Source organism: Convolutriloba macropyga, chromosome 2, assembly GCF_964194025.1.
Source record: "Convolutriloba macropyga chromosome 2, txConMacr16.3, whole genome shotgun sequence".
NCBI classification, from domain to species: Eukaryota; Metazoa; Xenacoelomorpha; order Acoela; family Convolutidae; genus Convolutriloba; species Convolutriloba macropyga.
Window position 1 is genome coordinate 70789186 of NC_134469.1, and position 26952 is coordinate 70816137.

Genomic DNA, 26952 nt, shown 5'->3' on the forward strand with positions numbered 1-26952 from the left:
TCAAGCTGAGATACAAGCTAAAACCCCCGGTTTTAGTGGACACTCGAACTACGATACAAGTTTAATCTACCAGTTGCAACCCAACATCAATAGATTCAATCTCATTGGTTATTTGTCGAACAAAAATTCTTATCTACTAACTAATCACAACCTTCAAGGACAAAAAATACAAGTCCCGTTTGATAATATTACAGCAAACCTCAATCCTCAGCTTGATACCTTCACTTATCAGGTACAGCAAAATTTTCTGACAGAAAGACAACGCTCTCAACAGCTCGAACAACGGATTACTGAGCTCCAACTGGAGATCGCAAATCTGAAGCATCAACTCCACATCCTCCGCTCATCACGTTGAGCACTCACGGAATGGAATAGATAAAATTGTGGTTGTTGATGTTCAGTACTTCCTTCATTACTTCTTCTTCTTTCTCCCGCGGTGAGGAAAATTATTCGTTAGTTTAAACGCCTAATTATTAGTCATTTCGATTACCTTACTCTCTTTGATTCCATTACTCACATCAAGTAAAGTAATCCGCATTGAAACTATCTTCAATGATTACACTTAGCGCAATTTATGGTAAACAATGAGTCCACTCCTATCTTTAGATTGCAGATTTGATTTGTTCTCGCTTCTCTAATAAAATCTATTCTTTACCGATTTATCTTGCTTATGACATCATTCGATTGTTCCATCGAATTCCATAATTTATTTGATGTCTTACAACCTTTCAGTAGACGTTAAGTATTTCAAAACATATTGCGATCTCGCTGAATTTATTCAATCGCAAGTTATTAAAACTTCGAAAACATTCTTAGTTGGAAATAAATTCTATACACCATTGTCAGTTCATTGGACATTTGAGTTACAAGAGATTATCTTATTCTTAGAAGATAACAATTCTAATGAAATTGTAGTTTATTTTCATCAAGTTCCTGAGTACGATTTAGTTGAAATTCTAAAGCTTATTCATACAGAAGAAATTCTTAACATCAATAATCTAAACTTTCGACCGCTCACTTATTTCAATTAAAATGTTAGTCTTCAATATTTTGGTGATCACGGATATAGAAATGTTACAACCTTTCGTTAACAGGTTTGTATTCATCGCCATCCGCCATATATAGTTTAAGTACTATGTGGATCTTCCTGTCAATTCCTTTCAAAGATTAACTGGTCTTCCATTCTCCCCATTGACACAAAATTAAACTACTACATTATGAACACATATTTTGAAGGAGGTGTTGATATCGAATGGTTTAAAGATTATTGTAAACTCTCTGATCATGTTGAATCCGCTTGGGTTAACTTTTCTAAACAGATTATTTTTAACGATAAAGTTTTCAGAATCTCCGAATTATATTATTCTGAATTTCAATGCGAAGTTATTTTATTCCTCGAAGACTTTGAACAAAAAGAAATTGTTATTTATTTTGAACTAATGACAAAAAGCAAGATTAATTATTTCATGAAGCTAATTCATAATGATCAACCAAGCCTAAATATTAATTCCTTAAACTATAGATAGCTACAAAGCTTACTTCAATTGATTTATTCTTCAACAAGACTCAAATAAAGATGAATTACGAAAAGGAATTCTTTATTTGGGGAGTTATTTCAACAACACTAGCCCTTATGGTGTTGTGCGCAGTCATTTTAATTTCCCTATTCATTTACCTCGCTTGTCATTATAGACCATTAACTTAACCAGTATATTCTTCAAGTTATATTATTTTATTATTCAACGTCAGATGTATTGACAGCACAATTTTATGGAAAAACTTCAAAAGGTCTATTATAACGGCCACCCAAAAAAATTGGATCTATTCTTTTGTACAGCCTTGTATCTTAGGACATCGTCAACCCTTCTTCAAGAGAGAACTCAGAAACAAGAAGCTACGATGAACCTTAGAACTCTAACCAAATAATCTACCTCATAAACTTTAAATGCTTAATTATTATAAAATTAAGCTAAATAAATTATTCAATTATGTAAAATTTAAGGTTTTGATTTAATACCTATGGACCGGGATGGGATGTACTGAAGTGTGCTACACTCAGTAACACTATTTGATAATCTTAGTGCTATTTTGAGAATTTACGTTATAGTGCGTGAAGCACAAACTTGATTTGGACAAAGTCCATTTTAACGTGTGAACAAATTACTAAGTAGTTTTGAATAAGCTACTATTTTAAGATCACTAACTAAAACTGAGAATACTATGACGTGATATTGTCACGCCACACAGAGAACACCAACTTAACCTTGGTAACTCTGTCGACACTGTTATCTCTATCCAATAGGATACTAGAGAACCACGTGCCCGCAAGTATAAGAGGAGCTTGCACGCTCAACTACCAACACTTTTTGGTCCCTGATAACTTCTGATTTAAAATCATACTCCCGTATTGCTCCCTTGCTCAATCTCAGCTTACTTGAGATATTTTTCTAACTTAGAATATTTTGTGACTTGTTCTTAACTAAGAACTCTCTAAGTTATAAAATATTAACTTAGCACAAATTTGGAAATCAGGTAAGTTCAGCTTAACTTCTCTAAGTTATAAATTAACATCTCTTAAATTCTATCTAAGTTACAAGTTAACTTAGAATATTTCAATCTGAGCTAACTTGTGCTTTCTCAGTCTTAATAACCTTAACTATTCTATCCCTTCATGCTCGGTTCATGTTTGATGCTGTTTAACATAACTTATTAATTCATATTTGCATTTAACCTTCTTTAATACTTAACTATATAGCAAGAGTAGAACTAGGGGTTGAACTCTCAAGTTATACATGTGGTCCCGCGATTAACCCCGTCGTTTAAGTATCTAATGTACGGACCAGCAGTATAATATTTTTGTTCCAAAGTTCATTTAATTTTGTTCCTGTTCACACAAATATTTTAGAACTTGAAAAATCTAAGATATTTTATAATATTTCAGTTTTGAAAATTTTTTTGATAACATAATACGATCATTATTAACAGGTTATTTCTTTATTTTCCATTTACTGTAAACCTCTCGTGCACCTCTCTTATGGCACAGAAAAACTCAATGACCATCACTTCTCCAACATTGGTCACGACATATTGCCCCAATCAGGTTCAACTGGTTGGCAAAGAGGTGTAACAGTACCTCGGAAACCTAACTGAGAGAAGAGCATCAAGAGAGCAAAAATGCACTCAGTTGAAATATCAGTGATAAGATTCTTGTGAGCAGAACGCAAGATATGAAAGAAAAACGTGTAAGATTTTCGCACGTGCTTCAAGAAATGAGGTAATTTACAAATGTTTTGTTAAAATTTTGCAAGAAAATGTTGCCTAAAAAGTTCACGCTTTTTGGTTATTTGGCCTAATTTCGCTGAGCCAATTCATGCATTTTTCAGCTAACGAAAATATTGGACAATACTGGCCATTTTTTGTGATTAATATCGATTGCATGGTTTTTTTTATTTTGTGGGTGTCAGTTTATACATATGAACATGAAAAACGCATTATTTTCCAACAACGTCGTCAAATCTGCCTCTATCTTAGCCTTGATATGTTCTCTGTTGTTTCTATTATTTTTTTGCCGCGCAACAAAATTTATTAAGAAACATCCGTTTAAAATGTAATTTACAGTGACCTGTTGAAGAGCGTCGCGTCGTTCATTTCCATGCAGCTTCTCAGAGAGTAGAGTTATTTTGCGGACCTGGTTAGCCACGAATTCGACCGTGGAGTTGAGAAAGGGGAAGTGCTCGATGATGTCATAGCGGAACTGGTCAAAGTGGTCCAGCATTTGACCCAGTTCAGCGAAGAACCCGTCCATCACCATGCACACATGATCTCCATTTTCGTCTGGAAATGAACAAACAAACCGTTTGTCTGCGAAACTCCGGTTTCGGAAAAACCCACGGAAAAACCGCACTTCTTTTTAGATAGGAAACAAACTCCCATGTAAATAAAACCCCACGGAAGTAAAACCCCACTTGACTATTAACAAGCTGCGCATTTAGCGTGCTTGGCTATGCCCCTATTTATTTAACCCCCTATCATTTAACCCCGATTTATTCACCCTCTATCATTTAACCCCTCTATCATTTAACCCCTCTATCATTTCACCCCGATTTTAATCTTTTGTAAAATAAGGACAATTAAATTAGCAATTTAATCATTTGGACATGCGTCGCGGGCCATGGCCATGCCTTAGCGGCCCGTGGGACTTGATATGAAACTATTACAACCGACCAAAATATAACAACCAAAATTCACATTTAAAATTTAAAAACTTATGTGGGTTTAAAATAGTGGGGTTTTTTCCGTGTCGCCTGCTTTATGCTTACATGACAGTGCTTCAATTTTTAAATTTATTATAGATCTGAGAAACGCTCAAAACAACACTTTGATTCTATCATAATGTTTACGAAAGCCCATCTAAAAACCGTTTTATAGAAATCAGTTAGCGTTCATACGCACATAATCTTTCTGAAAATTACAAAAAAAGAACATTTTTCGAATAGATAATTTGCTTTCGACAAAATGAAATCACGTTGTTTAGACAGAAAAGTTTTCTCGCAGCATTCTCCCATGTCCCTCAACTAAGCAGTCAAACTGTGAAAAGTTAAAGGGAGATTAGAATCTCCTAAAAAGCCTGGTCATTTTTGCGTTCAATTTAAGCAAATCGATATATTTTGCTAGGCAAACAAGCTGTAAACAAACACTCATCTTGTCAAGTGAAATGATAGAAATATTAGGTCAAAAAGAATGAATTGATGAGGAGTCATCGTGAACTTTACGGCGTCATGGCTTCATAATGAAAATTGAGGCAACTGTCACAAAAAATTAAAGCATACTTTGATAATTTTTGACCAAAAAATCAAAATGAAAAGAACAATTCAAAATTTCAGAAAGCAAAAAATTTCAAAAGAATTTTTGAATTTTCTTGGTTACACAAAAATTCGGTTTTTTTAAAGTTTACCTAAAATTTGCCCATGTTTATGAGGGCACGTACGAATGCACCAAAATTTTTGATTGCGAAATAAAAAAAATTGAGTACTCATCAACGAAATTCCATGAAGGAGTACACAATAGTTTTAATCTATTCGACAAATTGTTCGAATTAATTTTTGAAAGTAACTGTTTATGTTATGCAGTTTCAGTTTGATATCATCCAGGACAAAATACATTTCAGAATAGTGTTGTTGTTGGATGCTATAAATTTATCGGACCACCAGGAACATTATGCTACCCTGGTTTGTTAAGTTAGTTAATTATTATTTTGTTTAGACATTTTTGGCTGATCAATAGATTTGCGGATTTACAAAAAGAGAATCAAACAAAAGTTCAAAACTGAATTAATCTTTTCAGAGACTTTTCAACATTTAACGCTCAACGAAGATTAAATTAGACTTAACAATTTAATATTAAATAATTTTTTATTTTTCATGCTTTCTTTATACTTTGTTTATGTTTGTGTTATGAAATGCACTGTTTTAAATTTGCAGGGAAAATTTTTCCAAGAAATAAGAAAATTTAAAAAGATAACTTTGAAAAACATGCCAAAATATTGATTAAAAACTATTGGCTCCTCAATTTAAAGTAATAATTGCGTCCCGTTCGTCTCCTGTCCAAACATTTCCAAGCATGACCCTGCATTAAAAAATGCTGGTTACTTATTTAGTTCAAACATTTCCACTACGAAAACAAAGTAGCCAATATCACTCCATCTTTTAATTTTTGTTTTGTTCTTTAGGTTGTTCTTCTTTAAGTGTAACCAATTGCAATTTTAAAAAAAAGAAATTCTGCCAGCTTGAATTCAATTTCTTGTTTGATGTCAGGCTAAAGTATAGAGACGCCAACAATTTTTCATTGATTTTTCTTGATTATGCAGAAAAATTAAAGGTCGTTTAGTTGATTTTATATGCAAATCTAATTCGTCAATTAAAAAAATAGAGCTTAAAACCTCAACAACAACTCATTCGGCAACAAAGGTAAATTTTTCAGAAAAGGTTTCTGACATTTTTTTATAGGTATGTTTGGTACATTAAAACTCTTTTGCTCAGAACTAAATATCGTGACCTGTTAAATTTCACAAAGCCAATGTGTTTATGTATCCATTTGTGATTCTAACGTAAAATTGAGTTTTTTCACATAGTTCTTGAAAAGTTTTACTCAAAAGCTTACAGGAGTGAAACAAGGCTACTTTGTCCAAACTAAAGTTTTGCTACGGGCATATAAAAGTTATAGTTGAGCAAAGAACGTCATTTTACCTATTTCTCTTCAAAATAAAACTGAATGCATGCAATTTTTGCAGAACGTGATTCGTGTTTTGTTCTTCATTCTGGCGAATATTTCCTAACTTAAACTTGTCAGTGCCGATTTGGAATGTAATCCAGTTAAAATCCTAGTTGTAGACATTTTTTGTTGAACACAAACAGCTTATTGCTTCTCCGTTTTTTACTCTTTTGATACGTATGCAATTGGTTGTTGCAGAAAAATAGAAAAACTTTTTCGCGTTTTTAAGAGAGATTTTATAGCATCCTCTATCGACAGAATATTTTTTGCTTATAATACTTTGTAACGTTAATTAAAAGCGGAAAACAAATTTTGTTTGACTTCAACGGTTGATTTCAACGTTAGATCTCACATAATTATAAGTTTTTGAACGATAATCTTGTATAACCAGCGTTAGTTTTATATCTTTACTTAGTCTATGATTAGGTTGTGCCTTTTTTACGCCACATTATGCCTAAAAGCGATTTGGAAAGAGGAGAAAACGTGTGACGCAATTAGTTGGAATAGAGGTTTTCGCCGGTACAGCAAATGGATGATTTTTAATCAAAAATCAACGCAAGCAGCACAACGTAATGTATTTCTTAATAAAACAAAGGTGTGGTAGTACAGTGCAGTGTGGTAGATAAAGCGAGAAGCACTCAGGAGGTCATTGGTTCAAGTTACACAAGACTGAGGTCCAATCGTTGAAAGTATTCATGAGTAACGAGTAGTACATGCTAGAGTCATGCACCTAATACAGGGGGGGGGGGACATTTTGACTTTCTTAGCCTAAAGTATATTTACCCGAACATTTTTTTGTTTCATCCCAAATGCAAAGACTTATCCAAATTTCCAAATTTAGAATGGTTTGAATTTTTCGACCTGTAACTTTTCGGCTTGGTGGATGAGTGTTTATTTCCAACGCGGAATTAGTTCAGATTATATTGTCTGTCTATAGAGTTATTAAGTAGATGACGCATTAGTCAGTTTATAACCGCAGACAGTGAGGTATAATAGTCTCGTTTAGTGTGTAATTGTTTTGTTCATATGTAGAAATTGGATTGTAATTAAAACGAATGCCTTCTAGGTTTATATTTAGCGTGTTGATGTCTAAAATCAAAATTTGCAATTTAATACCGTGCTTGTATTGAATAGTTCTTATTGTATTGGTTAATTCGGTGTTTTCAGACAACCAACTAACCCGTTTTCCAGGTTTTCAGACGAGGACTTCTGGTATTCGGCTCCTTCAGACGGCTACTACAGTTAGAGCCTATGAATAATTACACCTAACGAATCTAGGTTCTTTTTAATATTATTCATCATCTATTCTTTTAAAATCTTGATTATAAACCAGTCACTACAAGCATTCTCCACTTTCTCAACTGTTCGTGCATCAATATAAACAAGATATTAAATTGGCAAACTTTCAGAAAAAAGCTTCTTTTAATTTTTCACACGAATAAAGTAAACAAATCACGGCTCCAAAATCTGCTAGAATTTTTGGTTTTTAAATTTTCAACGGAGTTTTCTATGATAAAAGTTCGCCAATTTGAATTCAACAACCCATTCATCACATTCTCAAAGTTTGAAAACTGAGGAAATGGACACAGAAATTGACGTTCAAATTGTTCAACTGGAATCAAGCGATGAGCTGTCGAGTTCTAGCAGTGGCGGGTATCCTGAGGAGTCAGACAATGCAGAGGGGAGTCGTGTTCTACAAATCTGCACCTGGACGACTAACAGAGACAGAGAAAGGGATCGAGGGTCAAGCTCAAAGACGGGAAACGACGATAGCGACATAGAAATCTTACCGCCACCAAAAATTCGCTTCAAGAATTTGTGGAAGGTAATTTTTTCTTTTAAGTTTTCTGAAGTTGGTAACGGAGTTGATGATGTTCAAGATTAATGAGGGCAAATTTCCAAATCTTGATTTCGGGTTTTAGCAAAACAATCCGTCAGAGAGCTCTGACTGTTTGATTGAGGAACAGTTGCCTTCATCCAATTGCCCTAATTCTGACACTGCTCACAGTTGTGCCTCTGAAGATAAGACGATTCGAGACATTGATCAAGTTTTCCAGAAAACCTAGACATTGATCAAAGTTTTCCAGAAAACCTGAGGATAAGGTCAGTACCCCAACCGGCTGGAAACGAATCTCAATGCAGCAACTGTAAGTTTTTCAAGAAAATGCATCATCAAGCAAGAGTGTATTATCAGTCAGCGGCGTTGAAACTAAGCCAAGCCAAAGCTATGGAAAAACGAAGCGTTCGACGTATGGAGAAAGCGAAAAAATTTTACGAAGCGCGTTTCTTCAGAATTCCGCAAACTCCGGAAAAAATGGTTGATAAAGAGAATATAGAAACTTTTCAACGAAAGGCCGCCTTAAGGGCTCGTGTAGCCCTAAAGACACAAAAAGACAGTAAATGTATTTGATAAATGACTCTCTGTTGTCATTGCTAATTCAACTGTTTGCGTTGTCTCTGTTTTAACTCTTTACTTTCAAGATTTTAAAATAGTAATACCAGTGTTTAGATCACAAGTAGAGTTTTACCTCTTCGAATACCTAAGCTACCTGCGGAGTTTCGAGTCGGTTTTAACTTCTACTAATAAAGAGTGATAGCAGTAATATTTTGCGTATCGGTTCCTAAGCCGGCTGCCGCATACCTAATCAATTTTAACTTCTACCAATAAGGAGTAAGAACGAAAATAACTTGTGCATTGATACCTCAGCTACCTGCGGAGTATTTAGTCGGTTTTAACTTCTACCATTAACGAGTAATAGCAAAATTAACTTGTGTATTGGTTCCTAAGCCGGTTGCTGTATACCTAATCAGTTTTAACTTCTACCAATAAGGAGTAATAGCAAAAATAACTTGTGTATTGGTTCCTAAGCCGGTTGCTGTATACCTAATCACCTTTAACTTCTACCAATAAAGAATATTAGCAAAAATATTTTGCGTATCGGTTCCTAAGCCGGCTGCTGCGTACCTAATCACCTTTAACTTCTACCAATAAAGAATATTAGCAAAAATATTTTGCGTATCGGTTCCTAAGCCGGCTGCTGCATACCTAATCAATTTTAACTTCTACCAAAAAAGAATATTAGCAAAAATATTTTGCGTATCGGTTCCTAAGCCGGCTGCTGCATACCTAATCAATTTTAACTTCTACCAGTAAGGAGAAATAGCAAAAAAACTTGTGTATTGGTACCTTAGCTACCTAGTGGATACCTAAGCGAGTTTTAACTTGTACATATCAGGGGTATTGGTGAAAAATAACTTGTGTGTTGGATCCTTAGCTACCTAGTGGATACCTAAGCGAGTTTTAACTTGTACATATCAAGAGTATTAGTGAAAAATAACTTGTGTATTGGATCCTAAGCTATCTACTGGTTACCCCAGCGAGTTTTAACTTGTACATATCAAGAGTATTGGTGAAAAATAACTTGTGTATTGGATCCTTAGCTACCTAGTGGATACCTAAGCGAGTTTTAACTTGTACATATCAGGGGTATTGGTGAAAAATAACTTGTGTATTGGATCCTTAGCTACCTAGTGGATACCTAAGCGAGTTTTAACTTGTACATATCAGGGGTATTGGTGAAAAATAACTTGTGTATTGGATCCTAAGCTACCTGCTGGTTACCTAAGCGAGTTTTAACTTGTACATATTAAGGGTATTGGTGACATTTTTCAGGCTGAACAAAGTAGTGTGGAGAGCAAAAGGGAGTGCAAAGCGGAGAGCAAGGTGGAGAGCAACGAGGAGAGCCAGTTGGAAACCGACTACAGAAAAGGAATAATTCTGTTAGTCCTTTTAATTTTTACTTTTTGACCAGTTTTTGGGTTTTTTATTTCAAAACTCTCCTCTTTGTCTCATGACATTTTAGTTAATCACCAATTTCTGATGTTGCTCCCCTTTATATTTTTGTTTGTTGATAAATTCTATATATTGGGAATTAATTTTAATATCTTGTCTGGAGTACAAAGTCTTGAGATAAACAGTCTGAAGAGTAGCAGGAACTGTACTCGCTTGACGTCAGTAAACTCCTTGCCTTCTTAACTTTGGCAACCCCAATGATTGCGAAGCGGACCTTGCTGGTTTAGAGAAACCCCATTGCGAAAATTAGACGGCACCAGTTCACAAACTTTTAACACGCACCACCATTCACAAACACTCACTGAGTTCACTTAGACACTTAGATCAGTTGTAGGGTAGATTATGACAGATTGCTACAATCGACACAGATGATCTACGGAGGTAACTATGAACATGTTCCTAATTTTTTCGAGACAAAGAGGAATTTTTGTTTGGTAATAGATACATCAGCTACTTTTTTCATTTTCATCTGATAGCGCGGAAGCTTTTTAAACGCTTATATTATAGATTGAAGGCACTGAGGATAAAAACGACTTAGATATAAATTGATCAACTGCTTATATGGGAGCTTTTAAAAGACTTATACAATGGATTGAAGGTACTGAGGATGAAAATGACTTAGTTATTAATTGATCAACTGCTTATGGGGGAGCTTTTAAAAGACTTATACTATGGATTGAAGGTACTGAAGATAAAAATGACTTAGATATAAATTGATCAACTGCTTATATGGGAGCTTTGAAAAGACTTATACAATGGATTGAAGGCACTGAGGACAAAAATGACTTAGATATAAATTGATCAGCTGCTTACATGGGAGCATTTAAAGGACTTATACTATGGATTGATGGCACTGAGGTTAAAAAAGACTTAGTTATTAATTGATCAGCTACTAGTATGGGAGCTTTTAAAAGACTTATACTATGGATTGAAGGTACTGAGGATAAAAATGACTTAGATACAAATTGATCAGCTGCTTATATGGGAGCTTTTAAAAGACTTATACTATGGATTGAAGGTACTGAGGATAAAAATGACTTAGATATAAATTGATCAGCTGCTTATATGGGAGCTTTTAAAAGACTTATACAATGGATTGAAGGTACTGAGGATAAAAATGACTTAGACATAAATTGATCAGCTGCTTATATGGGAGCTTTTAAAAGACTTATACTATGGATTGAAGGCACTGAGGTTAAAAAAGACTTAGTTATTAATTGATCAGCTACTAGTATGGGAGCTTTTAAAAGACTTATACTATGGATTGAAGGCACTGAGGATAAAAATGGCTTAGTTATTAATTGATCAGCTGCTTATATGGGAGCTTTTAAAAGACTTATACTATGGATTGAAGGTACTGAGGATGAAAATGACTTGGATATATATTGATCAACTGCTTATGGGGGAGCTTTTAAAAGACTTATACAATGGATTGAAGTTACTGAGGACAAAAATGACTTAGTTATTAATTGATCAACCGCTTATGGGGGAGCTTTTAAAAGACTTATACTATGGATTGAAGGTACTGAGGATAAAAATGACTTAGATATAAATTGATCAGCTACTAGTGTGGGAGCTTTTAAAAGACTTATACTATGGATTGAAGGTACTGGGGATAAAAATGACTTAGATATAAATTGATCAACTGCTTATATGGGAGCTTTTAAAAGACTTATACTATATATTGAAGGTACTGAGGATAAAAATGACTTAGTTATTAATTGATCAACCGCTTATGGGGGAGCTTTTAAAAGACTTATACTATGGATTGAAGGTACTGAGGATAAAAATGACTTAGATATAAATTGATCAGCTACTAGTGTGGGAGCTTTTAAAAGACTTATACTATGGATTGAAGGTACTGGGGATAAAAATGACTTAGATATAAATTGATCAACTGCTTATATGGGAGCTTTTAAAAGACTTATACTATAGATTGAAGGTACTGAGGATAAAAATGACTTAGATATAAATTGATCAGCTACTAGTATGGGAGCTTTTAAAAGACTTATACTATGGATTGAAGGCACTGAGGTTAAAAAAGACTTAGTTATTAATTGATCAGCTACTAGTATGGGAGCTTTTAAAAGACTTATACTATGGATTGAAGGTACTGAGGATAAAAATGACTTAGATATAAATTGATCAGCTGCTTTTATGGGAGCTTTTAAAAGACTTAAACTATGGATTGAAGGTACTGAGGATGAAAATGACTTAGATATAAATTGATCAACTGCTTATATGGGAGCTTTTAAAAGACTTATACTATAGATTGAAGGTACTGAGGATAAAAATGACTTAGATATAAATTGATCAGCTACTAGTATGGGAGCTTTTAAAAGACTTATACTATGGATTGAAGGCACTGAGGATAAAAATGACTTAGTTATTAATTGATCAGCTGCTTATATGGGAGCTTTTAAAAGACTTATACTATGGATTGAAGGTACTGAGGATGAAAATGACTTAGATATAAATTGATCAACTGCTTATGGGGGAGCTTTTAAAAGACTTATACAATGGATTGAAGGTACTGAGAACAAAAATGACTTAGTTATTAATTGATCAACCGCTTATGGGGGAGCTTTTAAAAGACTTATACTATGGATTGAAGGTACTGAGGATAAAAATGACTTAGATATAAATTGATCAGCTACTAGTATGGGAGCTTTTAAAAGACTTATACTATGGATTGAAGGCACTGAGGTTAAAAAAGACTTAGTTATTAATTGATCAGCTAATAGTATGGGAGCTTTTAAAAAACTTATACTATGTATTGAAGGTACTGAGGATGAAAATGACTTAGATATAAATTGATCAACTGCTTATATGGGAGCTTTTAAAAGACTTATACTATTGATTGAAGGTACTGAGGATAAAAATGACTTAGATATAAATTGATCAGCTACTAGTATGGGAGCTTTTAAAATACTTATACTATGGATTGAAGGCACTGAGGATAAAAATGACTTAGTTATTAATTGATCAGCTGCTTATATGGGAGCTTTTAAAAGACTTATACTATGGATTGAAGGTACTGAGGATGAAAATGACTTAGATATAAATTGATCAACTGCTTATGGGGGAGCTTTTAAAAGACTTATACAATGGATTGAAGGTACTGAGAACAAAAATGACTTAGTTATTAATTGATCAACCGCTTATGGGGGAGCTTTTAAAAGACTTATACTATGGATTGAAGGTACTGAGGATAAAAATGACTTAGATATAAATTGATCAGCTACTATTATGGGAGCTTTTAAAAGACTTATACTATGGATTGAAGGCACTGAGGTTAAAAAAGACTTAGTTATTAATTGATCAGCTACTAGTATGGGAGCTTTTAAAAGACTTATACTATGGATTGAAGACACTGAGGTTAAAAAAGACTTAGTTATTAATTGATCAGCTACTAGTATGGGAGCTTTTAAAAGACTTATACTATGGATTGAAGGTACTGAGGATAAAAATTACTTAGATATAAATTGATCAGCTGCTTATATGGGAGCTTTTAAAAGACTTATACTATGGATTGAAGGTACTGAGGATGAAAATGACTTTGATATAAATTGATCAACTGCTTATGGGGGAGCTTTTAAAAGACCTATACTATGGATTGAAGGTACTGAGGATAAAAATGACTTAGATATAAATTGATCAGCTACTAGTATGGGAGCTTTTAAAAGACTTATACTATGGATTGAAGGCACTGAGGTTAAAAAAGACTTTGTTATTAATTGATCAGCTACTAGTATGGGAGCTTTTAAAAAACTTATACTATGTATTGAAGGTACTGAGGATGAAAATGACTTAGATATAAATTGATCAACTGCTTATGGGGGAGCTTTTAAAAGACTTATACTATGGATTGAAGGTACTGAGGATAAAAATGACTTAGATATAAATTGATCAGCTACTAGTATGGGAGCTTTTAAAAGACTTATACTATGGATTGAAGGCACTGAGGTTAAAAAAGACTTAGTTATTAATTGATCAGCTACTAGTATGGGAGCTTTTAAAAAACTTATACTATGTATTGAAGGTACTGAGGATGAAAATGACTTAGATGTAAATTGATCAACTGCTTATGGGGGAGCTTTTAAAAGACTTATACTATGGATTGAAGGTACTGAGGATAAAAATGACTTAGATATAAATTGATCAACTGCTTATATGGGAGCTTTTAAAAGACTTATACAATGGATTGAAGGTACTGAGGACAAAAATGACTCAGATATTAAATAATCAACTGCCTATGCGGGACCTTTTAAAAGACTTATGCAGTACAATTTTTCTATAACTCGAGTTGGAAAGATTTTTTATTTCCATCAAACGGGGAAAACAAAACACAAGTCACGAAAACTAAAGCAGAGTTGTTTCACAGAAATTAATTGTCGTCACTATCAGTGTCAATTTGTACTACTCTCCATTTCTTTATTTTATCTACACTGATAGATTCTTTGTCTGATATCAGCTCCAGCGTTCGTTTTGCGCACTTTTTCGTCCTTTTTGAGGGTCCGGGATGGTTGAAGGGTTGCTCTTGTGTTGAAGAGCTAGTAGAAACATGAATGGGGGATACGGGTCTTAGATCTAGAAGACTAGGCGACCAGCCTGATCGTCTATAAAGGAACATCTTTCAATTTCGTCCTCAATCACTTGCTCAGTCAGATTTGCAAAATCTGCAATGTCCGCTTCAATCTCATCGTCGCTGTACGCACGCTGGTTGAAACCTGACCTGGATCAGGAGGTGACCAAGATTCCTGTAGCTGTGTGTGCGGAGTCACTGGTGGACTCTGCTCCATAGTCGATTCTGCAAAGTGTACATTGGTCTCTTCTTCATCGCTCGAACCCCAATCAGGATCACAGATCATATTACGCATAAACATTTCCTCTCGCAACGCATGATGGCCATATGGTAGAGTAGTGACTTTATCATGCATAATGTAACGTTTGTCATCATATCCGGACAACGATTTCTTGTTGCAAACAACTGTCATCAACTGATGTTTGCTAGAAGCAATTCTGGTGTTGACAAGTCGGACCGTCTCGCCACCAGTAAGCACTTGCTTGTACAGCTCATGGGTCATATTCCTCCTAGCATCTCTAGGACCCTTTGCTGACACCCTTTGCTGATTGCTTCGAGAATCCTGAAAAAGTTTTGTTTTAGCTTTTTGTTTAATGAGTTTTGTTTTTCAACACTTTTTACCTTGTTTCCTGATTTTCAATGCGAAAACAATTTATTACTGGTCATACTTACCATCTGAGAGTTTGATGGAGTAAAGTTTTGGTTTGAGCCCCACAAATTCCGAGATGAGTTTGCCTCCCATTTCATCTTTAAACTTTAAAGTTTCTCGTGCATTGCTGCCGTCGTATAGCTCATGTTCCGCGGGAAGGTTGGAGAAATCGAAGAGGTCCTTGATAGCTGGTTTTTTCTGCAAGTCGGCATAGAAATCGTTCGACCTGATTTCATAGACAAAGGAGTCGGTGTCCGAAAACAACAAGTTACAAATGAAGTGCTTTTTCATGGTATTGTAGTGAAAGTCGAACATGAATTTCTTGGCTAGATCCAGAATGCATGAACCAACAATTGTTGGTTTGTCCCACACAATTTATGTTTGATTCAAGCTTACAGTTGCAAGATCTTCTCCAATGATTTTGAACGACTTGAGCTCTGGAACGCTAGTCCACTTGAAAGTTTCTTCCTCACTGCGGACCAGTTTCAATTTAATGCGGTTTCTTTTCCCTTCACAAGTTTTACCGAACGCGCTGTTCACCATTAGTTTGTAAAAATTCTCTTCGAATTTGTTTTTTGCTTCCTTCCGTTTCTGTGTGTTGAGTTTCACATAAGGAGCCAACCACTTCGACTGATTAAAAGCTAGCGCTCGATGTAGCTTTTCTACTTTCATTCCTAACTGTACATATAGCTTCAGCGTTTGATAATGTAATATGTAATTTTTTTTTGGAAATAGCGTCTGAATCAGTTTATTGGTTGAGGGAGGCGCGTTCATTTTCAAATCACATAGGAGTTCTTCTTGATAATCGCCTAGCCAGCATGATTCAACTTTTTGTTTCATTGGCGCTAGGGGAAATCTGAGTGTAGATCATGAAGCTCATCTGGATAAGACAAGTCGACTTCTACTATGTACCCAACGTTGCTTTCATCTGAAGTGTCAAGCACTTTCTGGATAAATTGGGGCTCAATTTCAGGCTGCCATTTTTGGTCTGTGAATTCAAAGTTGTTGAGAGGCAAAGGAAATTTTTCCATTATTCCCCCATACAGGTTGTTTGCGTCAATCATAACTATGAATGTTGAAGGCTGCTTCGGATCAAAGTTCGGAAGATATTTGTTGTTGGCAACTGCTAGTCTCTTATTATAAATGGAGCTAACTCCACCCCGAATGAGCCCCTCAACCATATCCAATTGCTCTCTCTCTGTTAGAAGCTCAAGGGGTGCTTTGCTTATTTTCAGCATAGCATCAACTGATAGATTTGAGGCTTTATAATACTGACAACAGTCAAGTCCGTAAGTCTGGTTGCATACCTTGCGGAAGCATAGTACGACTGAAGCCAAGAGAAAGACGTCCGTTTTCAGGTACAGGTTATAATACTCGCCAATTGTTTTACATTTGAAGGTTTCAAAAACGGTTAGCGCGTGCTTGTATTCATCCTCTGTTACGATCACGTCGTACTGTTGCAGACTGTTTGTCCACTTTTCTCTTGGTGGTAATCGAGCCTCTCCTAGCTTTGAAAAACTTTCGATGTAGTTGTAAGGGAAGTGCCCTTTCTGCTTTAACATGTCTACAGAAGATTTTGGCCAGTCGCTGAAGTAGTTTTCGAGATGGATGAACTCGTTTGCTGGAAGATTTTTGGCGAGAGCGTCTAACGATGAGGGCATAAATCGGAAGGAGTCGAGCAGTCTTATATGCTCATACACTGGTTTGTCAACTCCATCCTTATTAGGACGCATTTTAATCAGGACTCCAATTTCCAAGGCTATGAATTTCTCATCAGTGCTTGCAATGATTGAAATAGTGTTCCGCATGTTGCTTCCTTGAAGAGCAAGAATGACATGATGAAGATCATAGTTGGAAAGATTGTGAGCAAACAGAGGCGTGTAATTGAGAAATTTCCGATTGATGTTGCAATTGTTGTGTGCCCATCCGAGAAACTGACCGGTGAAATGACAGTGGTCGAGCACTGTGGGATTTTCTACAGTGTTTTCCAGCGTTTCCTCAAATATCCAACACTCTGTCACATCTTCTCGGGCAATGGGGGCTTCAGCAGAGAAGTATCTGTTTCGTTGCTTCACGCTGTATATTTTCCTAGCTAATTGTTCAAGAGATGCCACGAACTGTGACATTACATTTAGACCGCTCACACATTCGAAATGAAAGGGCTCTACCTCATCTTGAGCAACAAATAACAATGCGTAGCTGCAAGGCTTGTGAATTTCTATTATCCTTGTTTCTGCTTGTTTCGGATTGTTACCACACCCAGAGACTGATTCAATGATCGATTCCAAATCGAAAAGCCCAACTATTGGCGCGAACCACCTTGATTGGATTTTCTTATATTTGAAGGTACATTCCTGAGGTATTCTGAAAACTGCTGGCCTGTTTTGTTGACAGAAACCAATGTGTTTGTCATACCGCTCTTTAGAGGAGCAAACGTGGAAGCAATTTCGACATAGATGGTTATCAGTCCTCAATACCCGATCTCGCACTCTGTGCACCAGACTCCGCAAATTGCGTATCAAAACGTAATGATGCATTTGACCGTCACTTAGTAGAAGCAAATCCTAGTTGAAGTCGCAGTTGAGTTTTTTCGATACCCGGAATGGTGTTAATCCACTATCAGCATAGCTGAAACAGTTTTGATCTAATGAGTCTTGTTTGTGTTAAAGCTTTTTTGTTCAAACAGTTTGTTTTTCTCTCATGATTTTTATCAGCTTTTACTTCTATTGGGTTAGCAATTTCAAGTTTTTCTTACCGAAACACGTTGACGCGAACATTTTGTCATCTGATGAAAGCCCATTGGCATGCTGAACACTCCATTTGCTTGTTTTGCGATTGGGTTAGTTGGTCCATATGTTGCCAGACTGGTTATTCTGCGTGGAGATGCACCGGCAGGGACAAGTCGGGGACCATATTTGAAATGGTATGCAGCTGTGAAGCAGTAGAGGAAGCAGTTTTCATCTTCCCTGTTTCGTATGTTTAGCAAGGCCATGGTGTTTGCTAGCTTAGCGGGAAGTGCCAAATATGAAGATGCGGTTATTGGCTTAGATTTTGCTAGTCGGACTTCTATGTTGACAATCTGATCTAACGTCCAACCGCTACCGTGCGAAGCAAAGTTATTCAAAGATAGAAGCATCTGCTCTACCATTGCGTGGAAAGTTTTATCAGCAAGGCCCCCAAAATCAACCCGCTCCATTTTGGACTGTACATGTACTAAGATTTTATCTGGCTGGCTGGACGGTTCTTCATCATCATCTTTAGCTGGTTTTGTCAATTGTATTGTCGAACTGAATTGTACTTTTTGCGGATGCTGTTGAACGCTCATATGAACGATGTTTTCAATTTCTTGTCTCATGACTTGCATAATATGGAAGAGGTCGAAGTCATGTGCGTCAACATTAATCTCGAAGGTTCTCAGAGTGTCGCCAAAAGCGCGTTCTGTCGGCAAAATTCCCGAATGTGGTAGATTTTCCACGTCAATGTTCCAAGCTGGCAAACCATGAACTGTATTCATGTGATCCAGGTAATCAGGGTCGAATGGGAAGCATATGTTACAGTACAAGCAGTAGCGGGGGTTCGGAGCATCATGCTGAACTGTCATATGACCAGTTAGTTCGTAGAGACTTTTTGTAGAAAAACCAGAGTCGTTGCATTCGAAAGAATTACTTTGCGGATAGATTTTATGAATGCTCTTTCGATGACGTCGAAGGCTTCTTTTGTCAGCCAAATGTTTTTGACAAATATCACACTTGACTTGAGGCATTTCAATGAAAACCGTTGCGAATCTGATGTTAGAAGTAAACGATCTGAGTGTTTTTGTTCAATAATAAGAAAAATGTTTATCAACTGATTGTAAGAGGAAATGCAGAAAGCAATGAATAAATTTCACGTCCCCGGGACCAGATTTAGTGAGGCTTGCTCAACCAATCAGATGCGAAAAAGTTGTTTATTTACTCATGTCTAGTCGAGTTGATGTCATGATGCGGTAATCTTAGTTATTTGTCCAACTAACATTCCAAAGTCTAGACAAAAATTTGAATTTGTTTACAAGCTATAAATGTTTCCTCTTCCAATCCAAGGTTCAAGATCTAATGAGTCATCAAACATTCTTGAAGTAAAACGGAAATTCTAGAATATTCACTTCATATGTTTAATGAATGATATAAGCTGAACTTCATTTATATCGGGAATGAATGGGAAACCATCATTGAGAAAATAATGAGCTATATAAACACAGTAAAGTCCACACATTTGAGAGTTTTCGCTTTGCAAGGGTTTGTTTGAGTCACGTCGGTCTTCCATAAGGTCTACTATTATGCTATCAGTAGTGCTTTGTCGAAATCGGTCTGTTATGTGTTTATATGAATAAATGGGTAATGCCAGTGGGTCGGCAAAGTAAGTTATTGGGTAGCCATATCTCTTTCCCAGCACAAACCAATGAGATCCAGGTGAAGATGCTGGCGAAGCATTTACGATGGCAAATGAATTGGTTGGCATGTTCAAGGGGAAATTGTCAGCTGCATAAACACCGTTGAATTTGAACATCAAGTGCCCGCTTTGTTGGGTCAATTTGAATATTTTATCCTCATCCATTAGATTATAGGAAGAGCGTTTTTGGAAACGTTTCTCGAAGAATCGATATAAACTGTTGAACATTTCTCCCCGAGAAGTAAAATTTCAATATTGCGCGGCAGCGCTGCACCGAACTTGAGTTCCACAGATAATGAAGAGTTTGTTAACTCGGGATGAATAAAATCATGAGTGGTTTCTTGAGTACTGGTGAGATCAAACACCATAATATAGTGATGGGGGAAGTCGGATAGAGATATTCCGTGACCATGTTCTACATAAGCTAGTGCAGCCATTGAATTGTTGTATAGTCGTTTATTATCGGTTGTTGACATTGGTGTACCAGCTGTGGCGAAACCATTACGGTAAATTATTATCTCATTCAAGTCAAACTTCCTGTATGAAAACGGATTGAGCGTATTGGTACCGATGAACGCATCGCCGCGACACATTGCAACTATCAGTCTACGAATGGGTTTTTTCGTGAAAATGTCCTCTTGCTTCCAGCTCTGTTGCCCAGCTGTTGCTAGGAAAGCTTTTGAAATCACTTCATTATAGCGGTACATTGCAGGTGTCTTGAGTAGTGTTTTCTCGATTGCACCCAGAACGTTATCTGAGACTGTCACTTTTCGCACGAACAAATTTGCTTCATCGATTTTGATTTTATAGTGTTTAGCTCCATCTTCGCTCACAATCGTAAAGTCATCCTGTGATCGTCTGAAAGAAATTCGCAGCGTTACTCCACTCGTTAGATGCTTCTCGCATGAAAAGAAATCGGTAGCAATTTTTCCGTACATTGTGAGTTGAGCTGATCTTCTCACAGTTTCTTGTCGAGCTGTGATTGTAGTTGCTGGGACGCCTGTTGGGTCTGCTTCATATTCATATCCCTGACATTTCAACCAAGTTTTTTTTGCGTCCGATCCATGAGAAAATTCTGTTTCAATGAAACTTTTGTGTGCGTAGTGACCATTCGCAGAAGAAATTTTGATGCCGTTTGCTGACACTGTGCAATCGGCGAAAAGCGAATGTAAGGCGTTATTGACCAGATGTGGCGTGTCACTGTTGTTGCCATCTCCCGTGGTGAAGCGTAAATCGTTTCCATTATTTCGAACAACTCGAAATTTGATTTCCAGATAAATTTTCTGTAGGTCGATGAAGTTATTTCTGTTACCGACTATTTCAAACTCTAACGAAGATCCAGTGGGCGAGTAAAAAGGTCCTGTTTTTTGCTCGAAGGATTGATCAAATGTTACAAGAAGGGGAGGTTTCTCGAACAAGTCCAATGAGCTATGTGTTGCCTCTGTGGGAATAACAATGTTAGTACGCACTTTTTTACTTTTGAGAAGAAATCTGATCGACTTCTTTGTGGCTTCGTTTTTCGCGAAATGATCTTTTTCTTTGATGGAGACTGCTTTTTGTATGCTTTGTTCTTCAACCTCCTTCGATAGATTGCTTTTCGTCCTCGTTGAAGTGCTCCTCCGATTTGTTTTCTCGCTGTTTTTGCAACTGTACTTTTCAGAGCTTGCTTCGCTGATTTCTTTTTTGTTGCAAACTCTAATAACTCTGGTGCACCTTGCACTAGCAGTTCTTTTCCAATTGTTTTTGCTGCTGGCCAAATAAGTCGTCGGGCTAGGGATAATGCAACACGACCAATGCCAGCAGCTAATGCGCCGAATCCACTTCCTCTGTCAATAATGTCCTGAAAAATGGGGCATTGAATTGGATGCTTGATTATTATAATAGGCTTCCATCAGTTAGCGTGTTCTCTGGAATTTGAGACTTATAACAACTTTACCAATTCCAGTGAAAGGGATCAATTTCCCAGTTTCACTTCTCAGCTCAACTTTGATGCTCTGGATATTGTTTGAAAGTAAACGCTTGTAGTCCAAGTTTGTACAGGTTTTATGGTGAAAAGGTGCTACTGTGTTGAGGCTACCGTTTCTCAGACGTCTCTCCGATTCAATGATTTTGAGAATGGGTGCACGTGAGTCACCCACATGTTGATACTCAATAATATCAAGGTACACAAAAATAAGCTGCGACCCACATGTTATATCAACAGGGAAAATACCAAAATGTCTGTTAGGAGTGTTCGGAGCCCCATTTTCGAAGTTTGTCTCGTAACCAATGTGAACAAAACCACTGTGTGCAGGGTCCGGGGTCCCCTTGAAACCAAGAATGCTGGGAATTTCATCGTCTTGAAACGACAATCCTTCATTTTCCCCAAATGTTAACACGAGCTTTTGCGTTATCATGTCAAACTTTCGATAGAACTGTTTTAGTTTTGCAATGCGAACAATCTCCGAAACTAGATCTTCCCAGCTGTTGTAAATACCAGTCCGAATTTTTCTGAGTTGTCCTGATCGATTAATCGATTCATTTGGATTGGTCATTGAATTCTTGTAAACAACTATGTCTCCAGAGTTTACGTTGATGATGTTTGATGGAAAAGATAGAGATGTCAATGCTACTTGCCATTCTCCCTGTAAGTGTATCGGTTGTGATAATTGGTTCCGAAATGATGCCATAGTATTTCCATTAAAAACGTCCATTGATGCATTTGATAACAAGTCAATTGTAAACTCATTGCTGTTGGAAATCATTGCTCCTCTTCACTGTTTACCACATCAACTTGTACTAATTCGGGTTCGTAAAACTTGCCTAGAATTTTAACGTTGTTTGCGTCAATCAGATTGTAGGTAGGTGGACTTGTTGTAGCCAATCGTAGTACTGTGAAAACTTCGTCTGTATAATTCTGAGTATAACCTTTTCTGATGGTATCGTCTGGTTTTGCTATTCGTACCAGGTCCCCCTCTTCGAATCGTGGTTTATATTTATTGTTGTCCAAAGCAATTGAAATTAAAAATGGTTCATATTTTTTGAATACTTTATTTGGGGCCAACTTTGTAACGCGGTTAACACGACTGTTAATGATATTTACGAAATTGGGAAGCTCCTTTATATAGTTCCAAGTCCATTTTTCTTCCAAGTATCTGTATATAATGTTTTTAAGTGATCGAATTTTTCTTTCCACAAACGCAGATTTGGTTTCGTTTTCGGTTGTATACAAATGAATCTTTTTGTTTTCACAGAATGTTTTGAACTCGCCCTTGAATTCGATGCCTTTGTCTGTCCACACTTTCTCTGGTTGTTTCGTCTTTATCATTTGTTTGAAGGCTTCATAGCAATCCTTTGAATACATTGTTCTGAGAGGTTGAACACGTAAATAGCGTGATAAAACGTCAACTGCAATCAATAGGTATTTGACCCCATTGTTGTGCTTGGCTATTTTGTCCATATAGGCTACATCCATGGACCAGATTTCGTTTATTCTGTAAGCAACTACCTTCAATCGTGGAAAACTTTTCCGGAATTGACGATTTTTAGTGTATGAGTTCTTCGATTGAAGGAATTTTTCAATTTTTTTGTGGGAAAATCCGCTTTCCTCTTTTATGTTAGCAACACTTCCAAAAGCTGCTTTTCCTTTCGTGTAAACTTTATTTAGTTTTTTGATTTCCGCTGAATGGAGTTTTCCAGCCTGTTGGCGTTTTAATTTCTTCTTCCGCGTCTGCGAAGCCTTCCTCATCAAAGCTAGCAGTCTCTGTTTTTTCTGCTCTCTCGATAGCAGGTTTCTGTTCACTGGCTTCTCCATCTGGAAATTGACGTAGTTTTTTCTCTTTCGGAATTTTTATGAACTTCTTTGCGTAAGTATTACAAGTGTGATGTGGCGCAAGGTTCAAAATAATTCAATACTTGATAATCGTCAGGCAAAAGTTTTGATGATGTTTGTTGTAATGCGCAGAGGAAAGTTGATGCTGGAATGTCGGTGTTCCTTCCATTAATCAGGATTTTACCTTCAAAGTCCAGTGAAATAATGCGTGATCCGTTGATTTTCTTCAAAATTATTTTTGCTTTTCCAAATTTGTCTTTATCGAGAAAGTCTATATCATCGATCACACTCTGACTGATTTCATCAAACTCTTTCCGTTTAGTGTTGTCTGGGATACTTTGTTGCTTTTCTTCTTCATCCGAAACAATGACGTCATCTGTCTGTTGCTCTGTGTTTTGCTGTATGACCGCTTCTGGTGGCTCTTGTTTTGAAACTCTCTGTAGAAGCGATAGTTGTTTCGACTTGTTTTTTGTTAATGGATTGTTTAATATTTGCGAAACTTGGGGTTGTTCAGTTGTAAACATGTTGCGAGGAATGAGCACAAATTCCTCAATTGGCATTTTTCTGTAGATATTCTAGACAAGGTCTGGCAATTAGTTGAATCAGAGAATGCTCTCTCGTTGTCTGGAATAATTTACTTCTTTCTAGAGCACTAAAATATTTTTCAGAAAGTTGTCGTAGTTGAGGTTCAAATTGTTGTAGTTCTTTCTTGTTGATTGGGACAACACCAGAGAGCACGTTCATTACGCAATCGCTTAGGAACCAAATGGATTCAATATCTTGGGCTAGAAAAATTCTCTTGCTTTTCTTGGGGTTGCTGTTAACGCACCAACGCTTCAGCATAAGCAAACGTCTCTTTTTCATTCGTAATTGGTGTAATAACAGCTTCCTCCGAAGGAATATAGAATATTGATGGTTCGGGACCAATGAGTTGAGAAGAAAATCGTAAGCCTTGACTTGTTTTAGGATCCAGGTCAATGGTTAAATGTCCATAGGGTTGAGCTGTTGCTAATTTGTATGCGTCCTTGAGTAATTGGAGACAATTTAACTGTTTTCCGAGGTATTCTATTTGTTGAATGTCACGCAATGATTTGAATAAAACTATATGAGTTGTGTTTAGATCAATTGTCCGCGACCATTTACTCTGTTGGAATAAGTTGTGTTTGACGTAGATCACATGAAGTTTTCTGTGTCTTCCTGACGTTGCAATTTTTACGAACTCTTTGTCGTTAAAAATTTCCTCGCATGAGTCATCATGAACGAGCAGACAATCTGAAAGTTTCTTTGTTATATCCAATCCAGAATACTTGATGAACTCAATTTGTTGTATTTTACGTTGCATAGCTGTAAATGTATCCTGGAACTCTTTGTAGAAGTAATAAATTTTGGGAAATTTTGGGTAAAACGACGAACTTTGCAACATACTGAATATTAGGTCGGTTTTCCCAGAACCACTCGGGCCTACAACTGCCATGAAGATTCTATTGTTTGTAAGAATGACTTTGTTCATAGTTTAGGGTTTGGCAAAATATAACCAACTAGACTTGAAAGCAGCGCGATCCAAATTGACTTCTCCTCACAACTTTCCGATATCAGGAAAAGCATGGCGAAACAAAGACTAATCATGAGCACTATAATACTCACTTGAACAAAAAATATGATCTCTGATCGAGGGACCACAGTATTGGAACAGCAGCGCCATGGAGGTCTCTCTCCGTTTCCATCATCGAAAACTAAGTTTGTAATACCCCCATCAATTTCATCTCTTACAACGCGGTTTGTCATTCTGGTTTTTTGAATCAATTCTGGGCTACTGTTTGTTAACGTGTAAAACAGGAAAATGATCAAATTTTCAGAGCTCGCTTCCCCATTGTAACTCAAATACGATTGATTTTCTCAATTGCATGATGTCCCTTTCATGTACTCATCGCGCGCAAATGACCTTTTAGCTTTAATTATGAGGGGGCAGTATTTCTGAGTTTGAAATTTCAAAATGTCCCCCCCCCCCTGTATTAGGTGCATGACTCTAGCATGCACTACTGTAACGTGAGGAACTGCTAAAATTATGTAAGAACTTGGCATGGAAAAGCTATTATTACGCAAGATTTGCTTAAAAGCGATAAAGTTATGTAAGATCTACACTCAGAAACGCCAAATTGATGTAATATCTACGATTCAAAACGCTAGCGTCATAAGGGTGAACAGATGTTGGCAAGTTAGAAAGTTCCCCAAAATTTTTTAAACTAGTTTTGCACAGAAAGCGGTTTTCTTACCTTAAATTCAATGCTTTCCGCCACAAAACTGTGTAAGAAAATTGAAAGGAATCGTTAGTTACCGTTTATCAAACATAGTTTTGCCAAAATTTTACACCCTAAGATTTAGTTTAATTTGTACCTTAAAAGTGGGCTGCGAGGGTTTTTAATTCAAATCTGCAATTGCAGCATATTGGTCCGAAATGGCAAAAATTGAGAAAAAGCGAACAAAATTTGGTTATCTATAAATGTAGCACAAAAGAGAGCGCTTTTCAGATATATTATTGAAAATTCAAGGCGCCGCACAACTAGCGTGTATTTGTGTAATAGTGACGTTAGACAAGCTGCAGGAGAGAAGATAGACATAATTTTTTTAATTCATCTTAGAAGCAAGTTCTTAACCAATGAAGCTAAACTTGACATACTTATGAAACTAAACATGCCAAGACTTATGCATGATCTTGATTTTCTTGAAAAAACTTAGAATAGCTCTAGAAGATCTTGTTAGGTATAGCTTTCGTGGTAACTCTTGGGAAATCTTGACGTGTTATTTTTCAATTACCTAATATCTTGAAACACATTTAAAGATCCTTCAGGTGTGTACTTATCTTGCCGTTTCCTTAACATGAATCTTATCAGGATGTTTCAAATTTCGTTTCTCAAGGAAACTAGTTGCCCAAAGAAACTGACCGAAGTAATCGAGGATCTGCATCCCAGAAAGGTACCCGTGTCCATCATCGTGAACAAGTTGAATCCACCGTGATCCCTGCTCTCCCTCCACGTTGCGATCCCATTCCACCGCTTCCACTGGCTCATTGTTCACACAAACCTTAACAAATTAGGACAGTCATTAAGTCACCCTTTAACGAACTGGGGACGTTATCTGCGAATAGATCCTGTTTTCAAACAAACTAGAGCCTTAATATTACGTTCCTTCTCTTGAAATAGTGTCGATCTTTCAGAGTGTTGTTCGCCAATTCACTGATTTCACTATGGGAAAGAACAATTTTGAAATCATAATCTACTCTTGTATTGAAGATCTGACTGCTGTATCAATTTCTTTCGGCTTTTTTATGTTTTTTCACGATCAAGAAAAATTTAAAC

The 26952-nt window shown here is 36.5% G+C and overlaps 1 protein-coding gene across 1 annotated transcript in view; it reads right to left on the reverse strand.

Annotated features, from left to right (window-relative positions):
- LOC142335433 (uncharacterized) overlaps window positions 1-26952 on the reverse strand; it is a 58883-nt gene that overhangs the window by 21137 nt on the left and 10794 nt on the right. The window contains exons 4-5 of the mRNA XM_075383915.1: window positions 26539-26677; window positions 3623-3834 (exon numbers count right to left, since the gene is read on the reverse strand). Of these exons, the coding sequence (XP_075240030.1) occupies window positions 3623-3834; window positions 26539-26677 (351 nt within the window). The remainder of the gene's footprint in view (window positions 1-3622; window positions 3835-26538; window positions 26678-26952) is intronic.